This window comes from Ornithorhynchus anatinus, chromosome X1 (assembly GCF_004115215.2).
Source record: "Ornithorhynchus anatinus isolate Pmale09 chromosome X1, mOrnAna1.pri.v4, whole genome shotgun sequence".
Taxonomy (NCBI): Eukaryota; Metazoa; Chordata; class Mammalia; order Monotremata; family Ornithorhynchidae; genus Ornithorhynchus; species Ornithorhynchus anatinus.
In genome coordinates, this window is record NC_041749.1 from 6,413,550 (window position 1) to 6,440,718 (window position 27,169).

General features: G+C 48.5%; 1 protein-coding gene across 2 annotated transcripts; it reads left to right on the forward strand.

Moving 5' to 3' along the window:
* The first annotated feature begins 2,686 nt into the window (after positions 1-2,686).
* ALKAL2 (ALK and LTK ligand 2) lies at positions 2,687-26,874 on the forward strand. Of its 2 annotated transcripts, XM_029050426.2 has the most exons (5): positions 2,689-3,023; positions 5,816-5,869; positions 5,959-6,039; positions 17,175-17,240; positions 26,187-26,874. In XM_029050426.2, the coding sequence occupies exons 1-4, from the start codon at positions 2,765-2,767 to the stop codon at positions 17,237-17,239; spliced, it is 459 nt and encodes a 152-aa protein (XP_028906259.1). In that variant the 5' UTR covers positions 2,689-2,764; the 3' UTR covers position 17,240; positions 26,187-26,874. The 2 variants fall into 2 exon arrangements, with proteins under 2 accessions (XP_039766071.1, XP_028906259.1); XM_039910137.1 differs by lacking the exon at positions 5,959-6,039 and having other exon boundaries at positions 2,687-3,023.
* The last annotated feature ends 295 nt before the right edge of the window (positions 26,875-27,169 follow it).

Here is a 27,169-nt window from a genome sequence, read left to right on the forward strand (position 1 = left end):
TCCTCCTCCCCCTCCATCCCAGGCGGGGCTGAGCCGCTGGTCCAGCCCGGGGGACGGACGGACGGACACAAGGTGAGCCGGTGGGCCGCTCCGGAGGGCGGACGGGCGGACGGTGACCCGTCGGTCCACCCCGGGGGAAGGACAGAAAGTGACCCGGTGGTCCACCCCGGGAGAAGGGCAGGTGAGCCGGTGGTCCACCCCGGGGGAGGGACAGAAAGTGACCCGGTGGTCCGCTTCGGAGGAGGGACAGTCGGACGGACGGTGTGACCCGTTGGTCCACCCCGGAGGAAGGACAGAAAGTGACCCGTTGGTTCACCCCGGGGGAAGGACAGAAGGTGACCCGGTGGTCCGCTTCGGAGGAGGGACAGTCGAGGGGACGGACAGAAAGTGACCCGGTGGTCCGCTTCGGAGGAGGGACAGTCGGACGGACGGTGTGACCCGTTGGTCCACCCCGGGGGAAGGACAGAATGACCCGGTGGTCCACCCCGGGGGAAGGACAGAAGGTGACCCGGTGGTCCGCTTCGGAGGAGGGACAGTCGGACGGACGGTGTGACCAGTTGGTCCACCCCGGGGGACGGACAGAAAGTGACCCGTTGGTTCGCTCCGGGGGAAGGACAGAAGGTGACCCGGTGGTCCACCCCGGGGGAAGGACAGAAGGTGAGCCGGTGGTCCACCCCGGGGGAAGGACAGAAGGTGACCCGAGGGACACTTCGGAGGGACAGACGGACGGTGATCCGTCGGTCCACCCGGGGGACGGACAGAAGGCGACCCGAGGGGCCACTCCGGAGGAGGGACAGTCGGACGGACAGTGAGCCGGTGGTCCCACTCGGGCGACGGCCGGCGGCCGCGGGTCCCGGGAGGAAGGCGAGGCAGGTAACCAGTCCCTCCCCTCGGCCTCCCACGGGGTCCGGACAGGATAGGACCGGACGGGAGCCCAGGGGGGAGAGGAGCCAAAGGGCCGCCAGGACCTGCTGTCCGGCGCGCTTTCTCCCTGCCCGCCGCGGCGTCCCGATGGGAGCATCCCCGGGGCAGGGCCCAGGGAGGGGACACCCCCGGACGGGGCGGCTCGGAGAGGGGTGACGCTCAGGACGAGGTCCGGAGAGGGGATCCCCTCCCAGCCCCTCTCCGCCGGGAGAGCGCCCGGAGGGGGACCCCCCCCCCCCGGCCGGGGCAACCCGGGGAACGGGAGAGGGACGGCCGGGGTCGGGGGTACCCAGGAACCACGGAGATGCCGCCGCTGCGTGGTACCCAGGGTCGGGGTCATCCGGGATCGGCGGTGCCCTGAGTCGGGGGTACCCGGGGTCGGCGGTATCCAGGGTCATTGGCTCCCGAGGTCGGTGGCGTCCGGGTTCGGTGGCGCCCAGGGTCGGTGGCACCCCGGATCGGTGGCGCCCAGAGTCGGGGGTATCTAGGGTCGGCGGCTCCCGGTGTCGGTGGTACCCAGGGTCGGCGGTGTTCGGGGTCGGCGGTGTTCGGGGTCGGCGGTAACCTGGTCAGAGTTTTCTGGGGTCACTGGTTCCCGGGGTCGGTGGTACCCATGGTCAGAGTCACCCAGGGTCGGAAGCACCAGGCCGGCGGCGCCGGGGCCGGTGCGTTGGGCCCAGGCTGGGCTCCCCCGGGCTGTCCCAGGCTCAGAGGTCCAGAGACTTGGGCTGCCGCGGGAGCTGGGGGCTGCCGAGGGGACTGGGGGCTGTTGGGGGGCTGGGGGCGAGGGGCGGGTGAGCGCTGGAAACTTCCCACGAGAAGCAGTCCCCGGAGTCGGCCGCTCTCCCCAAAACTCCTATCGACCCAGCTGGTAGGATGTGGATGAGTTTCGACTCGGCTTTTGAAAGAAACAGAAACCCCGAAGCACTTAACCGGCCATGAAACCTCAACGGTCTTTTAAAGCACGAGAGAGATATAATGATGATGATCAAAAAAGATCTGACGGGTTTAACCAAGAGAAGGAGAAGGCCAGACCGGCTTTTCGCCTGACAGGGTTGGGACTGGGGATCCCTGAGTCCTGGAAGTCTAAAGGTTCTCCCAAACTCCGTTAGGAGCCCGGCAGGGGGATGGGGTTCTAGGCGTTTTCCGGTTTCGGTGTGGGGTGGGAATATCTCCACCTCCCCTCGTCCCGACTCTGTCCCCACGGGGCGGAGGGCGAGGGATGGAGGCTGGAGACCGGAGGGGGCCGGAAGGTCGAGGCTGGAGATCTGGAGACCGGCGGCGGACGGGGGTCGCAGGTTGGAGCCCGGGGGTCGCATCCGTGGCCCGGACGTGCGACGCAGGGTGGCCGCGGTCCTCCTCGCCCCCTGCCCCCGGGTGTTGCTCGGCTGGGGGCGGGGAGGACCCCTGGCCTCCCAAAGTGGGGTGGGGGAGGAGGGGCCGTCTGGGCGTGGACGCGGCCCTCCGCCCGGGCTGGACGAGCCGCCGTCCCTCTCGGGGGCCAGGCGAGCCGATGCCATGTGAGCCCGGGGAGGGGCACGTGGGTGTGAAGTCAGGGCGGAGAGAGGGAGGAGGCTTGGCCCCAGAGGCCCCCGGCATTGGCCTGGAGCGTTTGAGTGGACTTTCCTCTCCGGCTCGGCCGTCCCCTCGGCTTCCCCCGCCCCCTTCCCCCATCTCCCTCCTCCTCCTCCTTCTCCTCCTTCTCCTCTTTATCCTCCCTGACCGTCTCTCTCTCTCCTTTGTCCTTCCCTTCCAGGACGAGGTGGAGGCTCCCTCCTTCCCTCCCCGCCCGCCCGGGCCTCGGCGAGCTTGGCGACCCTCCCCGGCAGTGCCCTCTGCAATGGGCAGCCGGAGGGGGCCGGTGCTTCTCGCGCTGCTGCTGCTGCTGCTGACCGCGACCGCCGGCCAGGGGAGGACCCAATCCGGACAGCTTCGGGACAAGCGGACCCTCCTAAACCTAATCATGGAGATCATTCAGCAACTCCAAAAGTACCGCCTGGGCCAGGACGGCAGGTGGCAACTCTTCTCCAAACAGGATTACACTTTGGGCCGAAGGGAAGTCACCGATTACGGGGTCTATCCGGATGAACAGAGGGTCGGTAAGTCTCCCTTTACAGTAGTGTCTTCCTCCTTTCCAGTGTTTACGCCAGCGGGGAGGAAGGGGTCGGAGAACCCAGATCCGCTAGGAAAGGCGTGGGGTTTGGATTCCCGGTTCCGAGATCTCCGATTCCTCCGGGATGATGTGAATCGGAGCGCTGCCGTTGCACCGAGTTGAAGGCTTGAACGCGTTCCCGAATCCGGGGTTATTAGGTTGGAGGAAAGAGTGAGACTAGGGAGATCTGTTCATTTGAACAGATGAACAGGATGGCTCGGATGACAGTTTAATAGACAAGTGGCAGTTTAGAAAAACAAGGAGAGACATTTGTTTGCATAGGTGATGGAAAAATAATCCCATTATATCCTCTTCTCAGACACGCTAGTTGTTACCGATGTTATGAGTTTCTGAACAGAAACTATCTTTTAAAAAAAAAAAACAACATGGAAAATACTCTGAGCAAAGCAGAAGCCTGTGAAGAAGAAATGTTTTAGAAGTCTCTTAGAGGGAAACTTTCCCAGGAGGTCCGTCCCACCGGGAACTTCCAAAATAAGTATTTTAGCTCTTTCAGGTTCTTTAGGGTGTAATCGGGACAGATACGACAAGGTCGATCTTATTTAGACTCAAGCTACAGGTGAATGAAGACCGGCTTCGGAGGAAATGTCTAAACTGAGGGTCGAATAAAGTTCGGGATGGGCACGTTCTCTCAGATGGAATGGTGGAGGGAGCTAAACAGCCACTTCCAGGCAGAGCATCCGTAGAGAAATGAAGTGTAAAGGGTCACCCACGATCCTCACCGACACGGGTGAGGGGCAGACAAATGAAAATGATCCAAGTTTCTGGTCAACACAAGAGAGAGAGGCACTGAATTTGGGGAACGAGACGTTTCCTTTCGGGATCCTTAGAATCCAAGTGCGGAGAAATCAAACCTAGAGATGGAAGGGTTAAAATGGGCTTAGCGGATCATCTGTCTGGCGATCCAATCGAGGGTATTTGACCGCTTACTTTGTAGGGAGCGTCGTACTACTCGCTTGGGAGCGTGCGACAGAGTTAGTGAGCACATTCCTTCCTCTCAAGAAGCCTACAAACTAAAGGCTAAACTAAATAAATTACAGGTAGGGAGAAGCGACGGAGTTTAAAGAGAAGGAAGTAACCACTGTGGGAGTAGAGAGGGTTAGTATCCAAGTATTTAGGGCACGGCATGGCCTAGTGGAAAGAGCAGAGGCTGGGAGTCGGAGGACCTGAGTTCTAATCCAGCACTCCGCCACTTACCTACCCGTTTGACCTTGGGTTAGTCACTTCGCTTCTCTGTGCCTCGGTTCCCTCCTCTGCAAAATGGGGATTGATACCTGTTCTCCCACCTACTTAGACTGTGCCACCTGGGATTTGATAATCTCGCATCTACCCCACCGCTTAGTACAGCACTCAACAAATGCCACAATCATTATTATTCCCAGCTAGATTATAAACTCTTCGAGGGTAGGGATATATCTATTTTGTTGTACTCTCCCAAGGGCTTGGTATAGTGCCCTGCCTCCTAAGTCATTGATTGAATAACTGATTTCCCCACCCCATTTGCCCCCTACCCTTTTGCATCACCCACGTACCTGGGTCTCAGATATGTACTTGGGTCTGTACCCCTGAAGACCCCCCCAGCCCCAAAGCATGTATGTCCATGTCCTCATACTCTGCCATTTCCCCTAGCTGTAATCGCTTCTGCTACCTGTCTCCCCCTCTAGACTAAGTTCCTTGTGAGCAGGGATCATGTCTACCACCTCTGTTGTATTGTAATAATAACGGTATTTGTTAAGCGCTTGCTACATGACAGGAACTGTTCTAAGCACTGGGGTAGATACAAGATAATCGGGTTGGACACGGTCCCTGTCCCGTGCGGGGCTCACAGTCTTGATCCCCATTTTACGGATGAGGGAACCGAGGCACAGAGAAGGGAAGTGACTTGCCCAAAGTCACACAGCAGACAAGTGGCGGAGCGGGGATTAGAACCCATGGCCTTCTGACTCCCAGGCCCAAGCTCTATCCACTGAGCCGTGCTGCTTCTCTTGTACTTTCCCAAGCATTTAGTACAGAGCCTTGCGCGCCTAAAGTCCTCGACAAACACCACCGATTCATTGACCAAAGTGCCAGTAGAGGGAAATAGGGTGGGGAGACGAGAGATTAGTCAGGGAAGGCCTCCTGGAGGAGATGTGATTTTAGAAGGGCTCTGAAGACGGGGAGAGCATCGTTCTGCTTTTCCTCAAGATGGGGATCCTGGTACGTTTCGTCTTCGGTCCCTTCAGGACCCAAAGCGAAGATGTTGGGAACATCTGACCGAACAAGCATAGTCCACTTCTGGAGGAGAGAAGCAAAGGCCCGATTAAAAAGCGAAAGAAGCCGATCTTCCCCCAGATTTTGAACACCGCAGGATGCACAGCTCCAAAACAATCCGCAAATGCAAATGGTATTTGAGGTTCAGAGGGGACCGGTCGGTGAGTCAGAGACGTTTCTACATTCTGGCTCACAGGCACCATCTTTCAGTCTGATGCTGCAGACCTCAAAAACAGTACCCTAGCATCCGGCCCCTAATAAATGCTCTTTTTCTTGGATGAGAAACGCATCACAGGATGCCGATCGCATTACGGTCGACTCTGCCCTCAGTGAGCTCAGGGCGGTCCAAGTCTGCCCCAGCTGGCGGACCTGACCTCCCCCTCGAAGGAAGCGGGGCCCGTTAAGTTCAGTACGCTGGGAAAGGTTTCTCTCGGGTGACGTGGTTAAAACCCTTCTCCTTCTTTCCGACAGAAATTGTCCCTCGGGATCTGAGGATGAAAGACAAGTTTTTGAAACACTTGACCGGTGAGTTTCAGTCGTTCCTTCCAGACTTGGGCTGATTCTTTTGCCGCACGCAGAACCCTCATGGCTTGTTTTCTTCTTCCATGTTTCAGGTCCTCTCTATTTTAGTCCAAAATGCAGTAAACACTTTCATAGACTTTATCACAACACCAGAGACTGCACCATCCCAGCATGTAAGTGCCAGCAGTCATGTGATCCGCTGTTTCGGTACACCAGAGTGAGCTACAGATGGAGTGGTTCTAGGGAATGTACTTTATGTCCTTTGATTTGACTGAAAGGGGACCTTTCTCCCGTTTCTCTCGTTTACTAAGAAACGTTCCTTCATCACTGTGGAGTTAGACATCGGACTAGGGCGGGGATGTCGAAAGAGGGGCTGATGTTGATAGAGACGGCTGACTATTGGAAGGACGAGCGGAGAGGACGGAGAATCACCGCCGCCGAGAGGAATTTAACTAGCGGTTGTGGGGACGGACCTTTGATTCATCCTTGATTTGTTTACGAATCCTGGAATGATGCCTATGTTTGTATCTGCTTGAAGACAAAAACCAAACAAATGTGAAGAATGAATTACTCCAGGAGAGGCTGCCAAGCGTTATACTCTAGGGTGTAAATACCCGAGTAGCTGGGCTGATTGATTCCAGGGAGCAGTGCGGGCTGCCTCACACTCTCCTGTCTAAGGAGGCCTCTAGTTTGTAACCCCTTTTCCAATCCTCTCGCTGCGGGGTTCACCACCCTCCCCACTGACATAGCTTCCACCTGCTCTCCTTATTATTATTATTATTATTATCGTATTTCTTAAGTGCTTACTATGTGCCAGGCACTGTTCAAAGCGCTGCTAAAGAAGCAGCATGGCTCCAGTGGAAAGAGCACGGACTTGGGAGTCGGAGGTCGTGAGTTCTAATCCCGGCTCTGCCGCTTGTCAGCTGTGTGACCTTGGGCAAGTCACTTCACTTCTCTGTGCCTCTGTTTCCTCATCTGTAAAATGGGGATGAAGACTGTGAGCCCGATGCGGGACGACCTGATGACCTTGTATCTCCCCCAGCGCTTAGAACAGTGCTTGGCACATAGTAAGCGCTTAACAAAGACCAATATTATTATTATTATTACACGGTAATCCGGTTGGACACGGTCTCTGCCCAACCTAAGGCTCACGATCTCACTCCCCATTTTACAGATGAGGGAACTGAGGCCCAGAGAAGCAAAGTGACTTGCCCAAGGTCACCCAGCAGACAAGTGGCAGAGCAGGATTAGAACCGATGACCTAGAACCCAGGATTAGCACTCCCAGGTCCGTGCTCTATCCACTAAGCCAAGCTGCTTCCCCATAACTGTGATATCCGTTAAGCACTGGAGTAGATATGAGATTGGTTGGACTCATGGAGCTCAGAGTACAAGGTCGGGGAGACAGGTATTTGGTCACTATTTTTAATAATTTTAATAATTATGGTATTTTTTAAGCGCTTACTATGTGCCAAGCAATGTTCTAAGCACTAGGGTAGATACCAGGTAATCAGGATGGACACAGTCTCTGTCCCACATGGGGCTCACAGTCTTCATCCCCATTTTACAGAGGAGGGAACTGAGGCCCAGAGAAGTGCTGTGCCTTGCCCAAATAACACAGCAGACAAGGAGCCAGGATTAGAACCCATGTCTTCTGACTTGCAAGCCGGTGCTCAAGTTAAGAGACTTGTCCAAGGTCACACAGCAGGAAAGCGGAAGAGCAGGGATTAGTACCCAGGTCATCCGTCTCCCAGGCCCGGGCTCTTTCCACTAGGCCACACTCCTTCTTTTTCCCAAACTGCAGAAGCTCACAATCTTTGAAACTTCCCAGAGGATTTCTTCCTTAATAATGTTGGTATTTGTTAAGCGCTTACTATGTGCAGAGCACCGTTCTAACCGTTGGGGTAGATACAGGGTAATCAGGTCGTCCCACGTGAGGCTCACAGTTAATCCCCATTTTACAGAGGAGGTAACTGAGGCACAGAGAAGTGAAGTGACACGCCCACAGTCACACAGCTGACGAGTGGCAGAGCCGGGCGTCGAACTCATGACCTCCGACTCCGAAGCCCAGGCTCTTTTCCACTGAGCCATGCTGCTTCCCAGTACACCACTTTCCTTTACACCAAATTTCTACTCTGGCAAAGGGTGTGCGCCGTATGCCGCCAAGTGATCAAATGGTGGGTGGAGATTAAAACGTGGAAACGCGTAAGAAGGTCTGAGAGGGAAATCTCCTTAGAGTCGGAGCCCCACGTGGGACAGACACTGTGTCCAACCTGGTTATCTTAAACCTACCGCAGCACTGAGCACAACGGTTGACACGGACTAAGCGCTTGACAAATTCAGCCAGTCGTATTTATTGAGCACTTACTATGGGCGGAGCACCACTGTATTAAGCGCTGGAGAGATTTCGCTATGACTGCCCGCAATGAGTTTGGAGGGGGGAGACAGATATTAATACAGATAAATAAATGACAGATATGTGCGTACGTGCTGTGGGGCTGGCATGGGCATCAGGGCGACGAAGAAGGGAGTGGGAGAAGAGGAAAAGAGGGCTTAGTCAGGGAAGGCTTCTGGGAGGAGATGGGCCTTCAATAAGGCTTTGAAGCGGGGAGAGTAAATGTCTATCAGAAAAGAAGAGGCAGTTCCACTCCAGAGGCAGGACGTGGGCAAGAGGTCGGCAGTGAGATGGAGATGGAGGTACAGCGGAAAGGTTGGCATTAGAAAAGCCAAGGGTGGGGCTGGATTGTAGTAGGAGAGTAGCGAGGTGAGGTAGGAGGGGGTCAAGTACTTGGGTGCTCTAAAGCCAATGGAAATTCCATTATTACTATCGTCATCATCACCCAAGAGTCGTTGAATTGTACCTACCGGGGTGGCCCAGCCTCATGGACCCATGGGTTGACATCAGAAAACAGAATTTGACCGTGAGGCCCGAAGCCGAAATCGTTTCTTTAAGCAGGGTGGGAAGCAGGAGTTTGTGGGGGGTGGGGGGAGGGGGCGGAAAGGGGGATGATGACATAGGGCGGGAAGAGAGCAGTTGATCCTGGTTGGGGAGGAAGGCGTACAAGGGGTGGCAACCAGAGGCGGCCGGGGCAGGACAAGGCAGGAGCCGGAAGAGGGGAAGGGCACAGAATCCCTCCCTGGTAAATAATGAATGATAATTATGATACTGGTTAAGCGCTTACTATGTGCCAGGCACCTTTCCAGGCGCTGGGGTAGATACAAGGTAGTCAGGTTGGGCACAGTCCCTGTCCCACATGGGGGCTCGCACTCTTTAATTCCCCATTTTACAGATGAGGTAACTGAGGCCCAGAGAAGCCAAGTGACTTCCCCAAGGTCACACAGCAGACACGTGGCGGAGCTGGGATTAGAACCCATGACCTTCTGACTCCCAGGCCCGGGCTCTATCGACTAAGTCACGCTGCTTCTCCCTCCAGGTCTGGGCCCCTATGGACAGGGCCATTATCGCGAGCGCCCAACCCCTTCTCCGCACCCCCGGGCCCTTGCTGCCACCATGGGAAAGAATAAAGATGGAACTGTGAGGGCCACCCAGTGACAAGTGAGGAAGAGCCCTTGGGCCTCCCAGTAGTAATAATAATAATGATGACGACGATATAACGATAGTATTTCTTAAACGCTTACTGTGGCACTGTTCTAAGCACTGGGGTAGATGCCGGATCATCTGATCGGAGACAGTCCCTGTCCCAAATGGGGCTCGTGATCTCTTAATCCCCCTTTTACAGACGAGGTGACCGAGGCAAGAGGAAGCCAAGTGGCTTGCCCAAGGTCACACAGCAGACAAGTGATTGAGGAAGAGCCCGTGGGCCTCACAAGTTTCCCGGTAGGCATAATGACGATAATGATGACGACGGTGTTTCTTAAACGCTTACCGTGGCACTGTTCTAAGCACTGGGGAAGAGACACGATCACCAGATTGGACGCAGTCCCTGTCCCATATGGGGCTCCCGGTCTTCATCCCCATTTTACAGATGAGGTAACTGAGGCACAGAGAAACGAAGTGGCTTGCCCACGGTCACACAGAAGACAAGTAAGGGAGGAAGAGCCTCACAAGCCTCCCGGTGACAAGTGAAGAGGAGCCCATGCGGCCGGTGAGCTTCACCGGGGCAAGGGAGGGAAAGCCTGTAAATGCAATCAATTTAAAAGCGGACTGCGAGGCCGCTTCTGATGAAAAGCCAAAACCCTAAATAATAATAATAATAATAATAATCATGTTGGTTTTTAAATGCTTACTATGTGCACAGCACTGTTCTAAACGCTAGGGTAGATACGGGTTAATCAGGTGGTCCCACGTGAGGCTCACAGTCTTCATCCCCATTTTCCAGATGAGGGAACTGAGGCCCAGAGAAGTGAAGTGACTTGCCCGCAGTCTTACAGCTGACAAGTGGCAGAGTTGGGATTCGAACCCATGACCTCTGGCTCCCAAGCCCGGGCTCTTTCCACTCATCCACGCCTAAAGCGAGACCCCAACCCCTAGGCGGCCTCCCTGCCCCCCCAGATAACCCTAAATAAAACAGCGTCAGCAGCAGTTCAGGCAGTTTGGGAAATGTAACTGTGCTTCCGGTACCACAGAGTCCCTTTTCATTCAATCGTATTTATTAACAATAATAACGTTGGTATTTGTTAAGCGCTTACTATGTGCAGAGCACCGTCCTAAGCGCTGGGGTAGATACAGGGTAATCAGACCGTCCCACGTGAGGCTCACAGTCTTAATTCCCATTTTACAGATGAGGTAACTGAGGCACAGAGAAGTGAAGTGACTTGCCCGCAGTCACACAGCTGACAAGTGGCAGGGCCGGGATTCGAACTAAGCACTTACTACGTGCAGAGCACTGTACTAAGCGCTTGGGAAAGAACGGTTACCCCAGTAATAGTGACGATCCCTGACAAAACCAGCTCACAGTTAGACAACACTGCCAAAGTGGCTCAGTTCAGTAGGTTTTTGGTTTGACTGTAAGAATCCAGAATGAGATTGATTGAGCGTCTACTGGGTGGAAAGCGCGGGACTAGAGTGTAAACTCCTTACGGACGGTTACTGTGTCTATCGACTCTCCGGTACTCTCCCAAGAGAGTCGTGGGCGGGGAATGTGTGTGTCATATTGTTCTCTCCCAAGCGCTTAGTACAGTACTCCGTAAGCAGTTGTTAAGCACCAATGATTGATTGTCTCCGAGGGCTAAGAACTGGAACCAAGCACTTGGGTCAGTACAATTGAGGTAAATCACATGTCCCCTGCCCACAAGAAACTTGTAATCTGCCATTTTTGCTTTTATCAGTAAGAATTATTACAACGGTGGTATCTGGTAATTGTTGCTGGAATAGGATATAGTACTACTGTGCGGCTATTTCAAAATAGCCTTCTCTTGTGAAGGCCAAAGAGCCTTCTATTTTGATCGTGTAGATATCCTAAAACCATTTTCAAATGTAATAATAACTATGCTCTCTGAACAACCTTGCAGCGTGGCTTGGTGGATAGAGCACGGTTCTAGGATGCAGAAGGACCCGGGTTCTAATCCCGGCTTTGCCACATGTCTGCCGTGTGATCTTGGGCACGTCTCTGAGCCTCTGTTACTCCATCTGTAAAATGGGGACTAATAATAATAATGACGACGGCATTTATTGAGCGCTTACTATGCGCAAAGCACTGTTCTAAGCGTTGGGGGGGGGGATACGAGGTGATCGGGTTGTCCCACGCGGGGCTCACAGTCTTCATCCCCATTTTACAGATGAGGGAACTGAGGCACCGAGAAGTAAAGTGACTTGCCCCAAGTCACACAGCTGGATTATGAGTGTGAGCCCCCGGGGGGACAGGGACTGTGTCCAACCCGATTTCCTTGTATCTACCCCGACCGCTTAGAACAGATCTTGGCACATAGTAAGCACTTAACAAGTACCATATTCATTATCATTATTATCGAGGAGTTCCTATCCTTTAATGGCTTGTTTTGAGGTCAGAGTGAGCCAACGGCAGGTTAAAATGATCATTTATTCTGGGGCCCCCAGGAAAAGCATGCTGAGAAGTCAAAGGAGTTGCCTTGTGTTCGTATTATCCGCCAAGATTCTCTTAGTCCCTGGGGTGCGAGAGGGAGATTGTTGTGGACAAAAGGCTACTCTCCTTATTGAATTCTAGCCCATGAGCTACCAAGTAGTCACCTGACTACCCAAGCTTTTTGTCATCTCACGGTTAGAATGGAATGATGGATTATCCAAATCTCAACTATTGGGTTGCTGGAATACCAGGAGAACAAGCCTGTTATAATAATGTTGGTATCTGTTAAGCGCTTACTATGTGCAGAGCACTGTTCTAAGCGCTGGGGGAGATACAGGATAATCAGGTGGTCCCACGTGAGGCTCCCAGTTAATCCCCATTTTACAGATGAGGTAACTGAGGCCCAGAGAAGTGAAGTGACTTGCCCACGGTCACACAGCTGACAAGTGGCAGAGCCGGGAGTCGAACTCATGACCTCTGACTCCGAAGCTCAGGTTCTTTACACTGAGCCACTGATTATGCATTTATGCCAAACTTAGGAAAACCGAACCAATCCGAATCCAAAGCAGCTCGATAACAAAGAAAAGACAGAAGTTTCAGGGCTAGTGGACAGAGCACAGGACTGGCAATCAAAGAGACATGGGTTCAAATTGTGACTTCGCCACTCACCTGGACGAATGTCTTAACTTCTCTGAGCTTTGGTTTTCTCATCTGCAAAATGAGGATTCAGCACCCGTTCCCCCTCCCGCCCTTAGCCTGTGGGTCCATGTGGGATAAGGACTGTGCCCAATTTGATTATCCTGTATCTCTACCACAGCATTTAGCACAGTGCTTGCCACAGAGCAAGTGCTTAACAAATAGCACCTATCATTATTATTTCAGAGATTTGCCCTGTTCCTCCCATCCCTCCCTCTGATGCCCCCAACATCACTTTCTGCACATAATGGAACCATAGGTGTCCTAAAAAAATAAGAGTATCCGTTGAATACCACAGAATAGAGTGAGAAGCCGCACGACCTCATGGATACGGCACAGGCTTGGGAGTCAGAAGGACCTGGGCTCTGGTCCCAGCTCTGCCACTTGTCTGCTGTGTGACCTTGGGCAAGTCTCTTCACTTCACCTACCTCACCTGTAAAATGGGGATTAAGACTGTGAGCCCCATAGGGGATATGGATCGGGTCCAACCCGAGTAACCTGTATCTGCCCCGGCGCTTAGTACAGTGCATGGCACATAGTAAACACTTATCAGATACTGTAAAAAATGCGCTGTGCTCAGTGCTTTGGAAAGACGAGAGCACCAGATGTGTTCCGTGACCACAAAAAGCTCACGCTCTGACAGGGGATACCCGATATAAAGTGTTGCAAAAAGTGGAATCAGAATGAATACTGGAACATAGAACTGTCGATAAAAATATACAGAAGAGCTGAGAATGGGCGTAAATAGTAATGATGGTATTTTTTAAGGATTTACTATGTGCCAGCCACTGTGCTAATAAGCGCTGGGGTGTACACAAGCAAATCGAGCTGGACAATACCTGTCCCACGTGAGGTTCACCTTCTCAATCCCCATTTTTCAGATGAGGCAACTCAGTCCCAGAGAAGCCAAGTGACTTGCCCAAGGTCACACAACAGACAAGTGGCGGGGCCGGGATTAGGACCTTCTGACTCCCAGGCCCGTGCCCTATCCGCTACGCCACGATGCTTCTCTTAAAGAAACACCCAAGTGCCGGACACAGCTGTCGGAGCGCTACGACTCGGACCGTTGGGGATGAATCGGGGAAGCCGTCCGGGAGGAGGTGGGCTTTGAGGAGTGTTACCCGCTGGTCCAGTGCGTGTTGGCAATGGGCCTAATGGACTGGCCCGGTCGACAGCCCTCCGAAACAGCGTAGTCGGGAAAGGCTGAACTGCACAGCTTCCAAATTCCTGCCACCCAGAGAGTTAAAGCGACAGGGCTTGTTTATTTAAAGTGAATGTAGATTTTCTCCTGTCACAGCAGCTGACACTGCTAAAGTGCAGGCTGCTCCTAGGAGCCCAGTAAGTCTCTCCCACAGTCAGGAACAGACTGGCTGGAGGGGGAAGACTGATTCGGGGGGCAGAGGGCAGTTTATCTTCCCTTCAGGAGCCCAGTAAGTCTCTCCCATAGTCAGGAACAGACTGGCTGGAGGGGGAAGACTGATTCGGGGGGCAGGGGGCAGTTTATCTGCCCTTCGGGGTGGAGAGGCAGCACTCGGCTGAACCAGTGTGGATCTGACAGCTTCAGAAAGTCATCTTAAAAGGCCAACTCAGACACGCTTAGTCCTGCCAAGGGGAGTGATTCCCCTAGGCACTTGGGCAGCGTGGCCTAATGGAGAAAGCCCACACCTGGGAGTCAGAAGGACCTGGGTTCTAATCCCTGCTCCGCCCCTTGTCTGCTGTGTGATCTTGGGTAAGTCACTTCATTCTCTGTGCTTCGGTTCCCTCATCTGTAAAATGGGGATGAAGACCGTGAGCCCAACGTGAGACGGGGACTGAGTCCGACCCAATTAACCCGTATCTACCCCAGCGCTTGGTACGGTACCCGGCGCAGAGTAAGCACTTAACAAATACCACAATAATAATAATAGATCGCTGTTAGGGAATATGACCATTAGAGCCCGTTTGGTTTGTGTGTCGGGGTGTGTACGCATCCGTGGACTCGGTGAGCACCGCAGTGTGAGTTTTCCTCGACGCGGGTTCTTAAAAGAACCCAACCCCACGCTCCAAGAGAATGGAGGGAATGGAAGACTATATGATGTAAGCTCACTGTGGGCAGGAAATGTGCCTGATCATTGTTATATTGTATTCTCCCAAGCGCTTAGTAAAGTGCTTTGCACCAAGTGCTCAATAAATTCGACTGAAAAAATGAATGAATCAGCTGTTCTAATACGTGATCAGCATTCCTTTTTCCATCTGCTCACGTCTAAATCGGACTGCTGAGTTCAACCACCTGAGGTTTTTTTCTGAACTTGGGTGTGTTGGAACACTCAGTAAATTGTCATAAAATGTTTTTTAAAATGTGAATAAGCTAAGGATACTTTATATATACATATCCCTTCACACTTTGATGAATTCAAAGTGTTTTACGATTAGTGTGGTGGCATGGATTATTACTCAATTTCTCCAATAAGGTAAAACTGAGAGATGAAAGGATCTGCCCTAAATAATACAACAGAGCCAAGAATTCATGTCACGTGACTTGCAGACCAGTGTTCTACGAATTAGATCAGCTGTCTCTCAGCGAAGCCTAAAATAAGCTTGTAGGTTCCATATTTTTTAAAATACACTTTCATTGGCAAAAGTCTGGACATATAAATGGTAGTTTTGGGTTTTTTTTTTTTTTACTCTACAATTGGTTTAGAGATATTCATGACCCCATAAATTAATAGCTGCATATTCCTGTTCATTAGAAAACTTTTTCCAGTCATTTAATTCCACAGGAATTGCCAAGTTTTTCCCCACAAAATTCTTTAAGAGAATATCCAGTGATATTTTTGTCACAATGAAAAGGTGAAAATTCCCCTTTCGGTTTCAGGTATAATAATGATAATCACCATCTTCATCAATGGTATTTATTGAGTGCTTACTATGTGCGTAACACTGTACTAAGCTTTTGGAAGAGTATAATACAACAGAGTCGGCAGACACATTCCCTGCCCACAACGAGCTTAAATAAAAATTTTAAAAATAGCTATTTATTAAGCACCTACGCTATTTTAAGGACTGGGGTTGACACAATCCCTGTTGCGCGAGGGACTCGCATCTCCCTTAATCCCGTTTAACTGTTGAGGGAGCTGAGGCCCAGAGAAGTTAAGTAACTTGCCCAAAGGCACTGAGCAGGGCACTAAGAGGTCTGGGACTCGAGATCAAGCTGCCTCAATTGTAGGTAACTAAAAGAAGTGTTTTGTTTTCTCTCTCTCTGCAAATGAAACCATCTCTGCTCTCACAATTTTAACTCCTAGCCATTTTTCCTACAAACTTCCAGTCCCAAGCCCTCTGCATTATTCCTTCAAATGGGGACTAAGCGTCCATTTTTACAAAGGGCCTTGGGGCACGGGAGCAAAACTGGAAATGGCAGAGCCCAGGCTTGGGAGTCAGAGGACGTGGGTTCTAATCCCGCCTCCGCCACCTGTCTGCTGTGTGGGCCTGGGCAAGAGAAGCAGCGTGGCTCACTGGAAAGAGCACGGGCTTTGGAGTCAGAGGTCATGGGTTCAGACCCCAGCTCTGCCACTTGCCAGCTGTGTGACTTTGGGCAAGTCACTTAACTTCTCGGTGCCTCAGTTCCCTCATCTGTAAAATGGGAATTAAGACTGTGAGCCCCACGTGGGACAACCTGATTCCCCTGTGTCTACCCCAGCGCTTAGAACAGTGCTCGGCACATAGTAAGCGCTTAACAAATACCAACATTATTATTATTATTATTATTTCACTTCTCTGGGCCTCAGTTACTTCATCTGTAAAATGGGGATTAAGAATGTGAGCCCCACATGGGACAACCTGATTACCCTGTATCAACCCCAGAACTTAAACAGTGCTTGACACACTGTAAGCACTTAACAAATACTATAATCACCATTATTAAAATTATTATTCCACGAACAATGAGGGGTGGTGAGCAACTGGGAAAAAGACGATATTTCTCAATCACGAATTTCCCTTCCTTGAATTATGTTACTTTGGAACATAAGAGCGTGGTGTAGGGGAAAAAGCAAGGGCCTAGGAGCCAGAGGATGGGTTTTGGCAATTGCTTGCTGTGTGATCTTGGGCAAGTCACTTAACTTCTCCGTGCCTCAGTTTTCTCAACTGTCAAGTGGGGATTCAATACCTGCTCTCCCTCCTACTTCATTCAATCATATTCACCGAGCACCTTACTGTGTGCAAAGCACTGTATGAAGTGCTTAGGAGGATACAATATAGCAATAAACAGACACATTCCCTGCCCACAACGAGCTTAGAGACTGTGAGCCCCCAGTGGGACAGGAACTGCGTCCGACCAAATTAACTTGTACCCACCCCAGCACTTAGAACAGTGTTTGACACGTAATAAGGGCTTACCGAGTACCATCAAACTGACAGATTTCTGCTGGGTGAGGCCAAAGCTCAAATCGTTAACTAGATGTAGACTCTGTGATTCCAGGAGGCTTTTTTTCCATGGCTCCTAAGGAATTACAGTGTATTAATGACAGGTATTTGCAGAAAACCCATAGGGCATATTTTTTTTTTCCTTCCCCCTTGGCGTTCCAAGACTTTGCCCTACTAATTGGCTCCACTTGTGATTTCTTTTCCATTTAGACTACAAAAGATGTGCCAGGCTTCTGACTCGGTTGGCTGTAAGTCCAATGTGCATGGAAGGATAAGGTAAGCACTCTATGTAATCACATCGGGCTGCATACCAAAGCTGTGAATCCTATGTTTTGGACATGAAAAATTCATCAGCGTGAAAACAATCATTCCTTGGCTAAGGGAGTCCCCCTTTCAGTAAGGTTGACGTAACTGTCTTGATCTGGCAAAATATTGGCCGTAAATAAAAGGCATCCATACTGAAACACATTATAAGCACCCCCAGGCAGCATGATAAATTATTCATAGGCATATAGAGTTGGCACATATTGGATTTGTTTATGTGGAACAACTGCACATCAACAAGATTGGAATGGCAAAAGCTGGAAAGGAACTGCAACTAGAAAGAGCATAAAAGGTAACAAAAACAAGAGTCGGTTTTACCAGGCAAAGAGGCCAAGGGAAAATGTCACCTCCCAGGAGGCAGAAAGGGAAAGTTAACAACAGGTGCCTGAAAAGCAGGGACTTTTAAAATGTGTTTTTATTTTCTCTCAAAGTGATCAAAAGGAATAGCTGGCTAGGGGGAATCTTAATTGGTGTGAAAGGATGGAAAATTACACCAGAAAAAAGAACTGGAGAGTGGTATTTTACAAATGTGTCTGTTACAGTGTACTCTCCCAAGCGCTTAATACAGTGGTCTGCGCACAGTAAGCGCTCAATAAATAGGACTAACTAGAAAGCTTAGTACAGGGCTCAGCACACAGTAGGTGTTCAATAAAAGCCACCGATTGATTGATGGGTTGATTGAACGATAAGACCCCGAGATGCTTCGAAAGAGTAGGAGGTAAAGAGTCAGGAAGTAGGCTATTTTTAGTCTTCTGTTTAGTTTGGGTTGATATCTTTAAAAAGAGTGCAGAGAAAATGAAGAGGAGCAGCATGGCCTAGTGGGTAGAGCACTTCTCAGGGAGTCTGAAGGACCTGGGTTCTAATCCTGACTCCATTTGTCCGGTGCGTGACCTTGTGTGCAAATCATTTCACTTCTCTGTCCCTCAGTTACCTTATCTGTTAAATTGGGATTGAGACCGTGAGTCCTATGCGGGACATGGACTGTGTCCAACTTGATTAGCTTGAATCTACTCAGGGCTTTGTACAGTCCCTGGTATAGTTAGTTCTTAAAAAAAAAATCACCACCAAAAAACCAAAACAAAACTGAAGGATGGTCCAGAGAAAAGCAATATGTTAAGAAGAGGCTGTTCAGCCCTCTATGACCTCTAGGAAATCGCCGAAAGGAAATGGACTTAAAGTAAAATAAGAGAGAAAGTGGTTAGATCCAAGGAAGAACTTCTGGTTTATTACCACTGTGGGCCAAGAATAATCTACCCATGAAAATTAGATTCCATCACAGGAGGTCTTTAAAGAGGAAACAGACAACTAACAGTTCTAGATTGTAAATTATTCACTTTTCGGGAGGCAGGGGACTGGATCAGACGATGACAGTCGGTCAGTCAAAAATATTTAATGAGCGCTTACAGTGTGCAGAGCAGTGTTCTAAGCGCTTGGAAGAGTACAATATAACAATATAACAGACACATTCCCGGCCCACAACAAGCTTACAGCCTAGAGGGATGAGATTACATCTAGAGAGACACACTACAATAACTACTGTGTCACTTAAGTGCTTACTATGTGCCAAGCACTGGTGTAGACACAAGTCAATCAGGTTGGACATCGTGCCTGTCCCACATGGGGCTCAAAATCTAAGTAGGAGGGAGTAGGATTTAATCCCCATTTTACAGAGGTGGTAATTGAAGCACAAAGAAGTTAAGTGACTCGCACAAGGTCACACAGCAGATACCTAGCAGGACCACCTGGATTAAAACCCAGGTTCTCAAACTCCCAGGCCCACGCTCTTTTCATTAGGCCATGCTGCCTCTCTATAATGACCCTCAAGGACTCTTAGTAACTTGGATTCTACGATTTTCACAGATGATTTCAGCAATTGCTCATTTGTGCATAAATACTGGTATATTCAATGTCATCCAACCCTTTGGTCTCATTCACTGGCACATATTTTGCAAACCGGTGTGTGTCTCAGTACCGCTTTCCTACATCACAGCATTAATTTATAATAATGATGTTTAGGTGCTTACTGGATTCCAAGCACTGTGCTAAGCACTGAAATAGATACAAGATAATCCGCTCAAACCCAGTCCCTGCCCGGTAGAGGGCTTCCAGTCTTAGGGGGAACGAGAACAGGTATCTTATCCCCATTTAACAGATGAGGGAACTGAGACATAGTGAAGTTAAGCGTCTTGACTAAGGCTACAGAGCAGGCAAGTGGTGGTACTGAGATTAGAACCCAGGTCTTCTGATTCCCAGTCCCTTATTTCCACCAGCCCATCTAATGTTGGTATTTGTTAAGCGCTTACTATGTGCCGAGCACCGTTCTAAGCGCTGGGGTAGACACAGGGGAATCAGGTTGTCCCACGTGGGGCTCACAGTCTTAATCCCCATTTTACAGACGAGGGAACTGAGGCACAGAGAAGTTAAGTGACTTGCCCACAGTCACACAGCCGACAAGTGGCAGAGCTGGGATTCGAACTCCTGAGCCCTGACTTCAAAGACCATGCTCTTCCCACTGAGCCACGCTGCTTCTCGTGACTATGACTTTAATATTTTAAACTTCCTCCAAGATAACGGTTTCCCTTTTAGAAACAGAGTAAAACACTGTCAGGATGCAGTTAAACTAAAGGGCCCAACATAACCACGATCTCTTAAAAACTAAGCCCCCACCACCAGTCACAAAAAATGTCCAGAGACCCATTAGGAATTAATCTCTGAAATATAAAATATAACTTTCCTTCATAGTCGATTGTGAGAAGGTAGAAAAATATATTTAGCACAGAATCCCATCATTCGACTTTGGAAATATGTCAACAAGATTATTTACAAACCTGCCAGATGACTCACGCAAAGGGAACGAAGTCAGCATTCTTTCCCACTTGCTCTTCTACAGTTTGGATGCATTTCAACATGGGACAAACAGTGGCAGTTCCGGAATGATAGAGAGCAAACGGACATTCAGAACTTGGGCAAGCAATTTTCTTCCCCAAAGGCCAGATGTAACCATTTCTGCTGACAGTTAATGAACTTCCAGACTTTGGCCCGTCCCTACATTGCCAGAGATGAGATTTGAGCTGATCAGGAGCCATTAACTGGACACATTTCCCCATTAATCAATCAAATTTCTTGAGCACTTACTGTGTGCGGAGCTTGGGAGGGTACAATATAACAGATTTGGTAGACATGTTCTCTGCCCACAAGGAGCTTACAGTCTAGAGAAGCAGCGTGGCTCAGTGGAAAGAGCCCGGGCTTGGGAGTCAGATGTCATGGGTTTGAAACCCGGCTCTGCCACTTGCCAGCTGTGTGACCGTGGGCAAGTCACTTCACTTCTCTGGGCCTCAGTTCCCTCATCTGTAAAATGGGGATTAAGACTGTGAGCCCCACGTGGGACAACCCGATTACCCTGTATCTCCCCAGTGCTTAGAACAGTGCTCTGCACATAGTAAGCGCTTAACAAATACCAACATTATTATTATTATTACAGGGAGGACCTTATAATCTAGACGTTAATCAGAAAGTGGGCATATGGGAGTCACCTTAAAGTCAAACTACCCTGCTCCTACAAGTCCAGCCTAATATTCTCCCACCTTTTTGGCTGACTGAGAAGGGGAGGAAAGAAACAAAAGCTTAGAGCCCCTTAGTTTAGCTTGAAAATATTTGCTCCATTAAGAAACAGGGTGGCTCCATTAACTTTCTCCACATTTTCAAAATGTCATATACTTTTCCTCAGGTAGACACATTTGCTGTGCCCAAAGACCTTTACCTTCCCTTGTACTGGTCATTTGTAAAATTGAGTTAGTAGTGCTTCTCCCTACACTTAAGCATATTAAGGTCAAAATAAACAGGATTTACCGAGTGCCTGCTATGTGAGGAGGACTGTGCTAAGCACTTGTCATAATCATCATCAACAAAGTATCTAATGTGAGCTGAGCGCTGTCCTAAGTGATTGAGAAGATTCTAAGGAAAAAATCGATTTTTTTTTTTTTTGCGGGAACAGTTAAGCACTCACGGTGCAGCGTAATTGGGAAATTCACAACAAAGAATCAACATGTTTCTTGCCTACAAGGAGCTTATACTCTAATAATAAATGCGCTATTTTTTAAGTGCTTACTATGTAACAGGCCGTAGGGTGGATATTGAAACTGCGAGCCCCATGTGGGACAGGGACTGTTTCCCAACCGATTTGTCTGTATCCACCCCAGGGCTTAATACAGTGCCTGGCACATAGTAAGCGCTTAACCAATACCATGATTATTATTATTATCACAAGCAAATCGGGATGGACATTATTACTACAAGCAAATTGGGATGGACACAGTCCCTGTCCCACATGGGGTTCACTCTTACTCCCCATTTTACAGATGAGGTTACTGAGGCCCAGAGAAGTGAAGTAAATTGCCCAAGGTCACACAGCAGACAAGTGGTTGAGGCACGATTAGAGCCCAGGTCCTTCTGACTCCCAGGTCCAAGCTCTATCCACTAGGCCACGCTGCCACTTAAAGGCTAAAACTCTGTGATGGGATTTTTAGGAGGATTTTGGAAAATGGAGAAGTTGTGGTTTTACGGAATTGATAAGGGAAGGAGTTCAAGGCAGAGAAAGACATGAGTAATGGGGCAATGAGCTGGAGATGGTAGAGTTGCAAACGATACAAAGTTAGTTTAGCTGGGAGAAAGAGAGTATAAAATGGGATGGAGTGGGAGAGGAAAGTGGATACATGGAATACTTCTAAATGTTTTTAAGTTGAGCTGGAGTGGGCAAATTAGTAGAACGCACATAGCATGTTATATTTTGAATACATAAAGGTAGAGAAGGGAGAGGGGAAGAAGGAGAGACAGAGACCGAGAGAGAACACATAAATAACAGAAACGTCAGTATAATGTGATGGTTTGCTATCAATGATACATGCCTTAATCTTTAGGGATGTGCAACCTGACATTTCTTACTTTCTTTGACATTCTCAAAGTTTGCTTTTAACACACTAATATTACTCATCCATGAATGTATTCAAACCCCTCTTGAACCAGTTGATAGTTGTCTTGCACAACTCCCTAGGATGGTGGTAAACGCGATAATAATGTTGGTATTATTACCAACCAGTTAAAACCGTGAGCCCCACGTGGGACAATCTGATCACCCCGTATCTATTCCAGCGCTTAGAACAGTGCTCTGCACATAGTAAGCGCTTAACAAATACCAACATTATTATTTGTTAAGCACTTACTATGTGCCAAGCACCGTTCTAAGCACTGGGGTAGATACAAGGTAATCAGGTTGTCCCACGTAGGGCTCAGTCTTCATCCCCATTTTACAGATGAGGTAACCGAGGCCCAGAGAAGTGAAGTGACTTGCCCAAGGTCACACAGCTGACAAGTGGCAGAGCCGGGATTGGAACCCGTGACCTCTGACTCCCAAGCCCGGGCTCTTGTCACTAAGCCAGATACAAGGTAGATACAGGGTAATCAGGTTGTCCCACATGGGGCTCACAGTTTTAATCCTCATTTTCCAGATGAGGGAACTGAGGCCCAGAGAAGTTAAGTGACTTGCCCAAAGTCACACAGCTGATAAGTGGTGGAGTTGGGATTAGAACCCACGATCTCTGACTCCCAAGCCCGGGCTCTTGCCACTGAGCCACGCTGCTTCTCTATACTTGGTAAACTCGGTTTTTCTCACCTGCTGGGTCATGAGCTTTTGCCTTTTTTTCTCAGCTTATCACCAAGTTTTAACAGGTTCCTTGTAGTATTCACACTTTGGTATTTGGTGAACAACAATTCTGTGCTTTTATAAATTTCAGTCACGTTTCCTTTCTGGTTTTGTCTTTCCAAACTAAACAGTCATCATTTTTATAGATTATCCTACATTCAGTATCAAATTTGTGCCTATGTCTATTATTTATTCACTTTTTAAAAAAGATTATTCTTCAGTAGCTTGTGCTTAGATAGTTTGGGTAACTGGTATTAAGATAGACAATTTTCACTGTAATACTATCATTAATATTGCTTAGTTTATCTGAAGTTTGCTTACCCTGAAAACCCACTGAAGGTGATATCTAAGTCACTGTGAATAGCCAGGGAGGAGAATTTGCATTTTGTGTCAAGAAGACCTTACAAGGTTAAAAAAAGAGAGAGAGAGAGAGGACAGAGGGGTTAGAAAAAAAATTTCAGGCATACTAGCTCTTGAAAGGACACAGAACTATCAAATATTATAGTGGTAAAGTCTTTCCACCTTATTCACACTATTTCAACACTGCAAAGCACAAGAACGGCCAGAACAATCTCCTTGTTCCCATTTCATCACATGGCAATTTCTCAACCTTGAAGGTCTCTTGTGGCCAGGGGTCTAGAGAAGCAGTTTTTAAGCGCCCATAAATCATGTCAATCCCATTTGTTTCTTTCAAACTCCCTTCCTTCTGTTTCCCTCATCCCAGGACAGATCTCTGGTTGAGCTATCACTTCATTAGGAAGCCCAAATAATAATTATAATAATGGCATTTGTTAAGCGCTTACTATGTGCAAGGCACTGTTCTAAGCGCTGGGGGGATACGAGGTGATCGGGTTGTCCCACGTGGGGCTCACGGTTTTAATCCCCATTTTACAGATGAGGGAACTGAGGCCCGGAGAAGTCTCCAAGTCTCACAGCTGGCGAGTGGCAGAGCCGGGAGTAGAACCCACGACCTCTGACTCCCAAGCCTGGGCTCTTTCCACCGAGCCACGCCGCTTCTCCAAATGAGTGTCAAATTTTGGGGCTAACTCTTCCCACCTGCAAACCCATGAAAGAACATGCCTACTCAATCACCGTCTTTGTCTTTCATACTTCTGGTTTCATCTTTCCCTAAATGTCAGTTGATCCAGGGGGTCGCCAACCCTCTCCCCACATAACACCAACCTTGTCCCTGTACCTTCATCTTGTCTACCCCACTCCCAATCCCTTGCTCTGGTCTTGAACTCCTGCCCCCCTCCTTCAAAGCCATCTGGAAATCTTATCTCCCACGCAAGAGGCCATCCCTGTCTAATGCCTGCTCTCCCTCCTGTCGCCTTTCCAATTGAAACTCAGCACTTACTTTCCTGAAACTCTGCCTTTTCCCTTCTTTGTAATTTATTTCATGGGTTCGTATCCCGGCTCTGCCACTTGTCAGCTGTGTGACTGTGGGCAAGTCACTTAATTTCTCTGTGCCTCAGTTCCCTCATCTGTAAAATGGGGATAACGACTGCGAGCCTCACGTGGGACGACCCGATTACCCTGTATCTACCCCAGCGCTTAGAACAGTGCTCTGCACGTAGTAAGCGCTTAACAAATGCCATTATTATTATTATATTTCAATGTCTGTCTCCCCCTGTAGACTATAAGCATCTCCTGGTCAGGAATGATGAGCAACCAACTTTATTGTAGCTTCCCAAGCGCTTAGCATAGTGCTCGGCGTATGGTAAGCGCTCAATAAGCACTACATTGATTCACTGTATCTAATTCTCAGCCAAGTATTCTTTGTCAGTCCTTCCCAGATTGCTCTGCACAGAGCAGGTCCTTTAATAAATACTATTACTACTATTAGTATGAATGATGATATAGACCCAGAGTTGATCAAAATAACTGTTCTCATCTCACACCATTCAACACTGGGATCCTATAATGATGATAATAATAGTGATAATGATGAAAATAATTGTATTTAAGAGCTTACTATGTTCTAGGTGCTGTATTAGCTACAAGATGGATCAGTTGGGTCACCATTCCTGTCCCACACAGGGCTCACAGTCTAAGAGGGTGGGAGAACAGGTGGATCTGTGATCTTTGGGCATTTGATATTCACCCCACCCTCAACCTCATAGCACCTAGGTAGATATCTTTAAATTATATATTCTAAATTATTTATCTAATGTCTTTCTCCCCCTCTAAATTGTAAGCTTACCGTAGGCTGCTGTATTTTAGAAGCAGCAGGGCCTAGTGGATAAAGCTTGGAAGTGGAAGTCAAAAGGACTTGGGTTCCATTCCCAACTCAACCATTTGTCTGCCTTGGGCAAATCATTTAACTTCTCTGTGCCTCAGTTACCTACCTCTTCTGTAAAATGGGGATTAAAACTGTGAGCCCTGTGTAGGACAGGGACTGTGACCAACACAATTTACTTGTATTCACCCCAGCGATTAGTACAGTGCCTGGCACAGAGTTAGTACTTAACAGGTATCACAATCATTATTATTATTACTCTCCCAAGTGCTTAGTACAGTTCTCTGCACATTATGAGTGTTCAACAAACACCACTTATTGATTGACTTTGTTGAAGAGGAAATCAATCAAGGGTATTTATTGAGTGCTTACTGGATGCAGAGTTGGGAGACAAGATCCCTGCCCTCAAGGAGCCAAACTGAGGCACAGAGAAGTGACTTGTCCAAGGTCACACAGAAGGTAAATGGTGGAGCTGAAATCCGACTCTCAGACCCGTACTCTAGTTATGCTGCTTCCCTATAACTAAACTGTCAACAGAGCATACTTTAATTTAAAAAGTGTAAAAAAACCATTATATTTTGTACTTTAAATATGTGACTGCTACCGACATAAACTGCGATTACTGCTTCTCTATTCAAGTTATAAATGTTAGACCTAATTGGGCTGGAAATGGTAAATTTATGCATATTTAAGTACCCGCACAATCGAGGTGGTTGGAAGAAACGGAGAGGGTTCCATAAGAGGTCGATTGAAAAGATCTTTAATGGGAGGATAATACACACTTCTACTACCGTACAAGGATGATTTTGATCCTAAAGGAGGGTTCCAAGAAAGATGTGATTAAAAACGAACCCTAAATGTGTATATCTGCAAAGTGTGCATTTTGTATTCTCCAGGTAGAAAATGTTTAGCGGAGTTACATTTAAGAGTAAAGGTTGAATGCATTTTTTTTTTTCTCCAGGTGGTTGACTACCCTCCAGTAAAGGAGCAAACACCAAGAACCAGGAGAAGTGCCTTGGAAACTGACAGGGAAATAGAACTCTCTACCTTTTTAAACATATTCCATTGTGAACAAGAGATTTATTTTTGCAGACCAAAAGACTCTTCCATAATTCCTTTAACATGTGTTTTGTATGCTGTCGACACTGTTTGCAAATCTATATTCTGTACATTAATCTAACTGCCAGTAGTACTGTCGGCACTCCTTTTCAAGAGAAAAAAAAAAAAAAAAAAGGTAACAGTCAACTTTTGATGTGTAGTCCTGCCAAATACAGACAAAACATGCATCTTTTTCAACTGGAAATTTCAATCTTATCGACTTGTTCTGAGACCTCATGGAGTATTTCTTTTGCTCTTTGTATAATCGGATTTAGTTTGAAAGAGAAAGCTTTTAACAGAGGGTATTGGTACTCGATAGCTATACCTCTTTTACAATTACCCTTCGAGTTTATTTCAAATTGCATGTAAAACTCAAAAAGCCAACTGAATAATCATCTTTTGGAGACAGTGGAGTATGGATTTGTGAAAGCATACCCAGGCTAATTTCATTTGCTCTAGGTACAATAAATGTATAAAACATTCCAGCTAATGTGCAATATGTAAATACTGTAAATAAATATGAGAAATAAATGAAGTGTTTGGTATAGTAAGTTGACCCTGTGAGGTGATTTTCTTCATCCATATCAGCATTAAAACTAGAAATCGGAATAACTACCTTTTAAAGTAACTTTCTAACCACACCCCCAGGATGATAGCAGCGTGGTTTAGTGGAAAGAACCTGGACTTCGGAGTCAGAGGTCATGGGTTCGACTCCCGGCTCTGCCACCTGTCAGCTGTGTGACTGTGGGCAAGTCGCTTAACTTCTCTGTGCCTCAGTAACCTCATCTGTAAAATGGGGATTAACTGCGAGCCTCACGTGGGACGACCCGATGACCCTGTACCTAC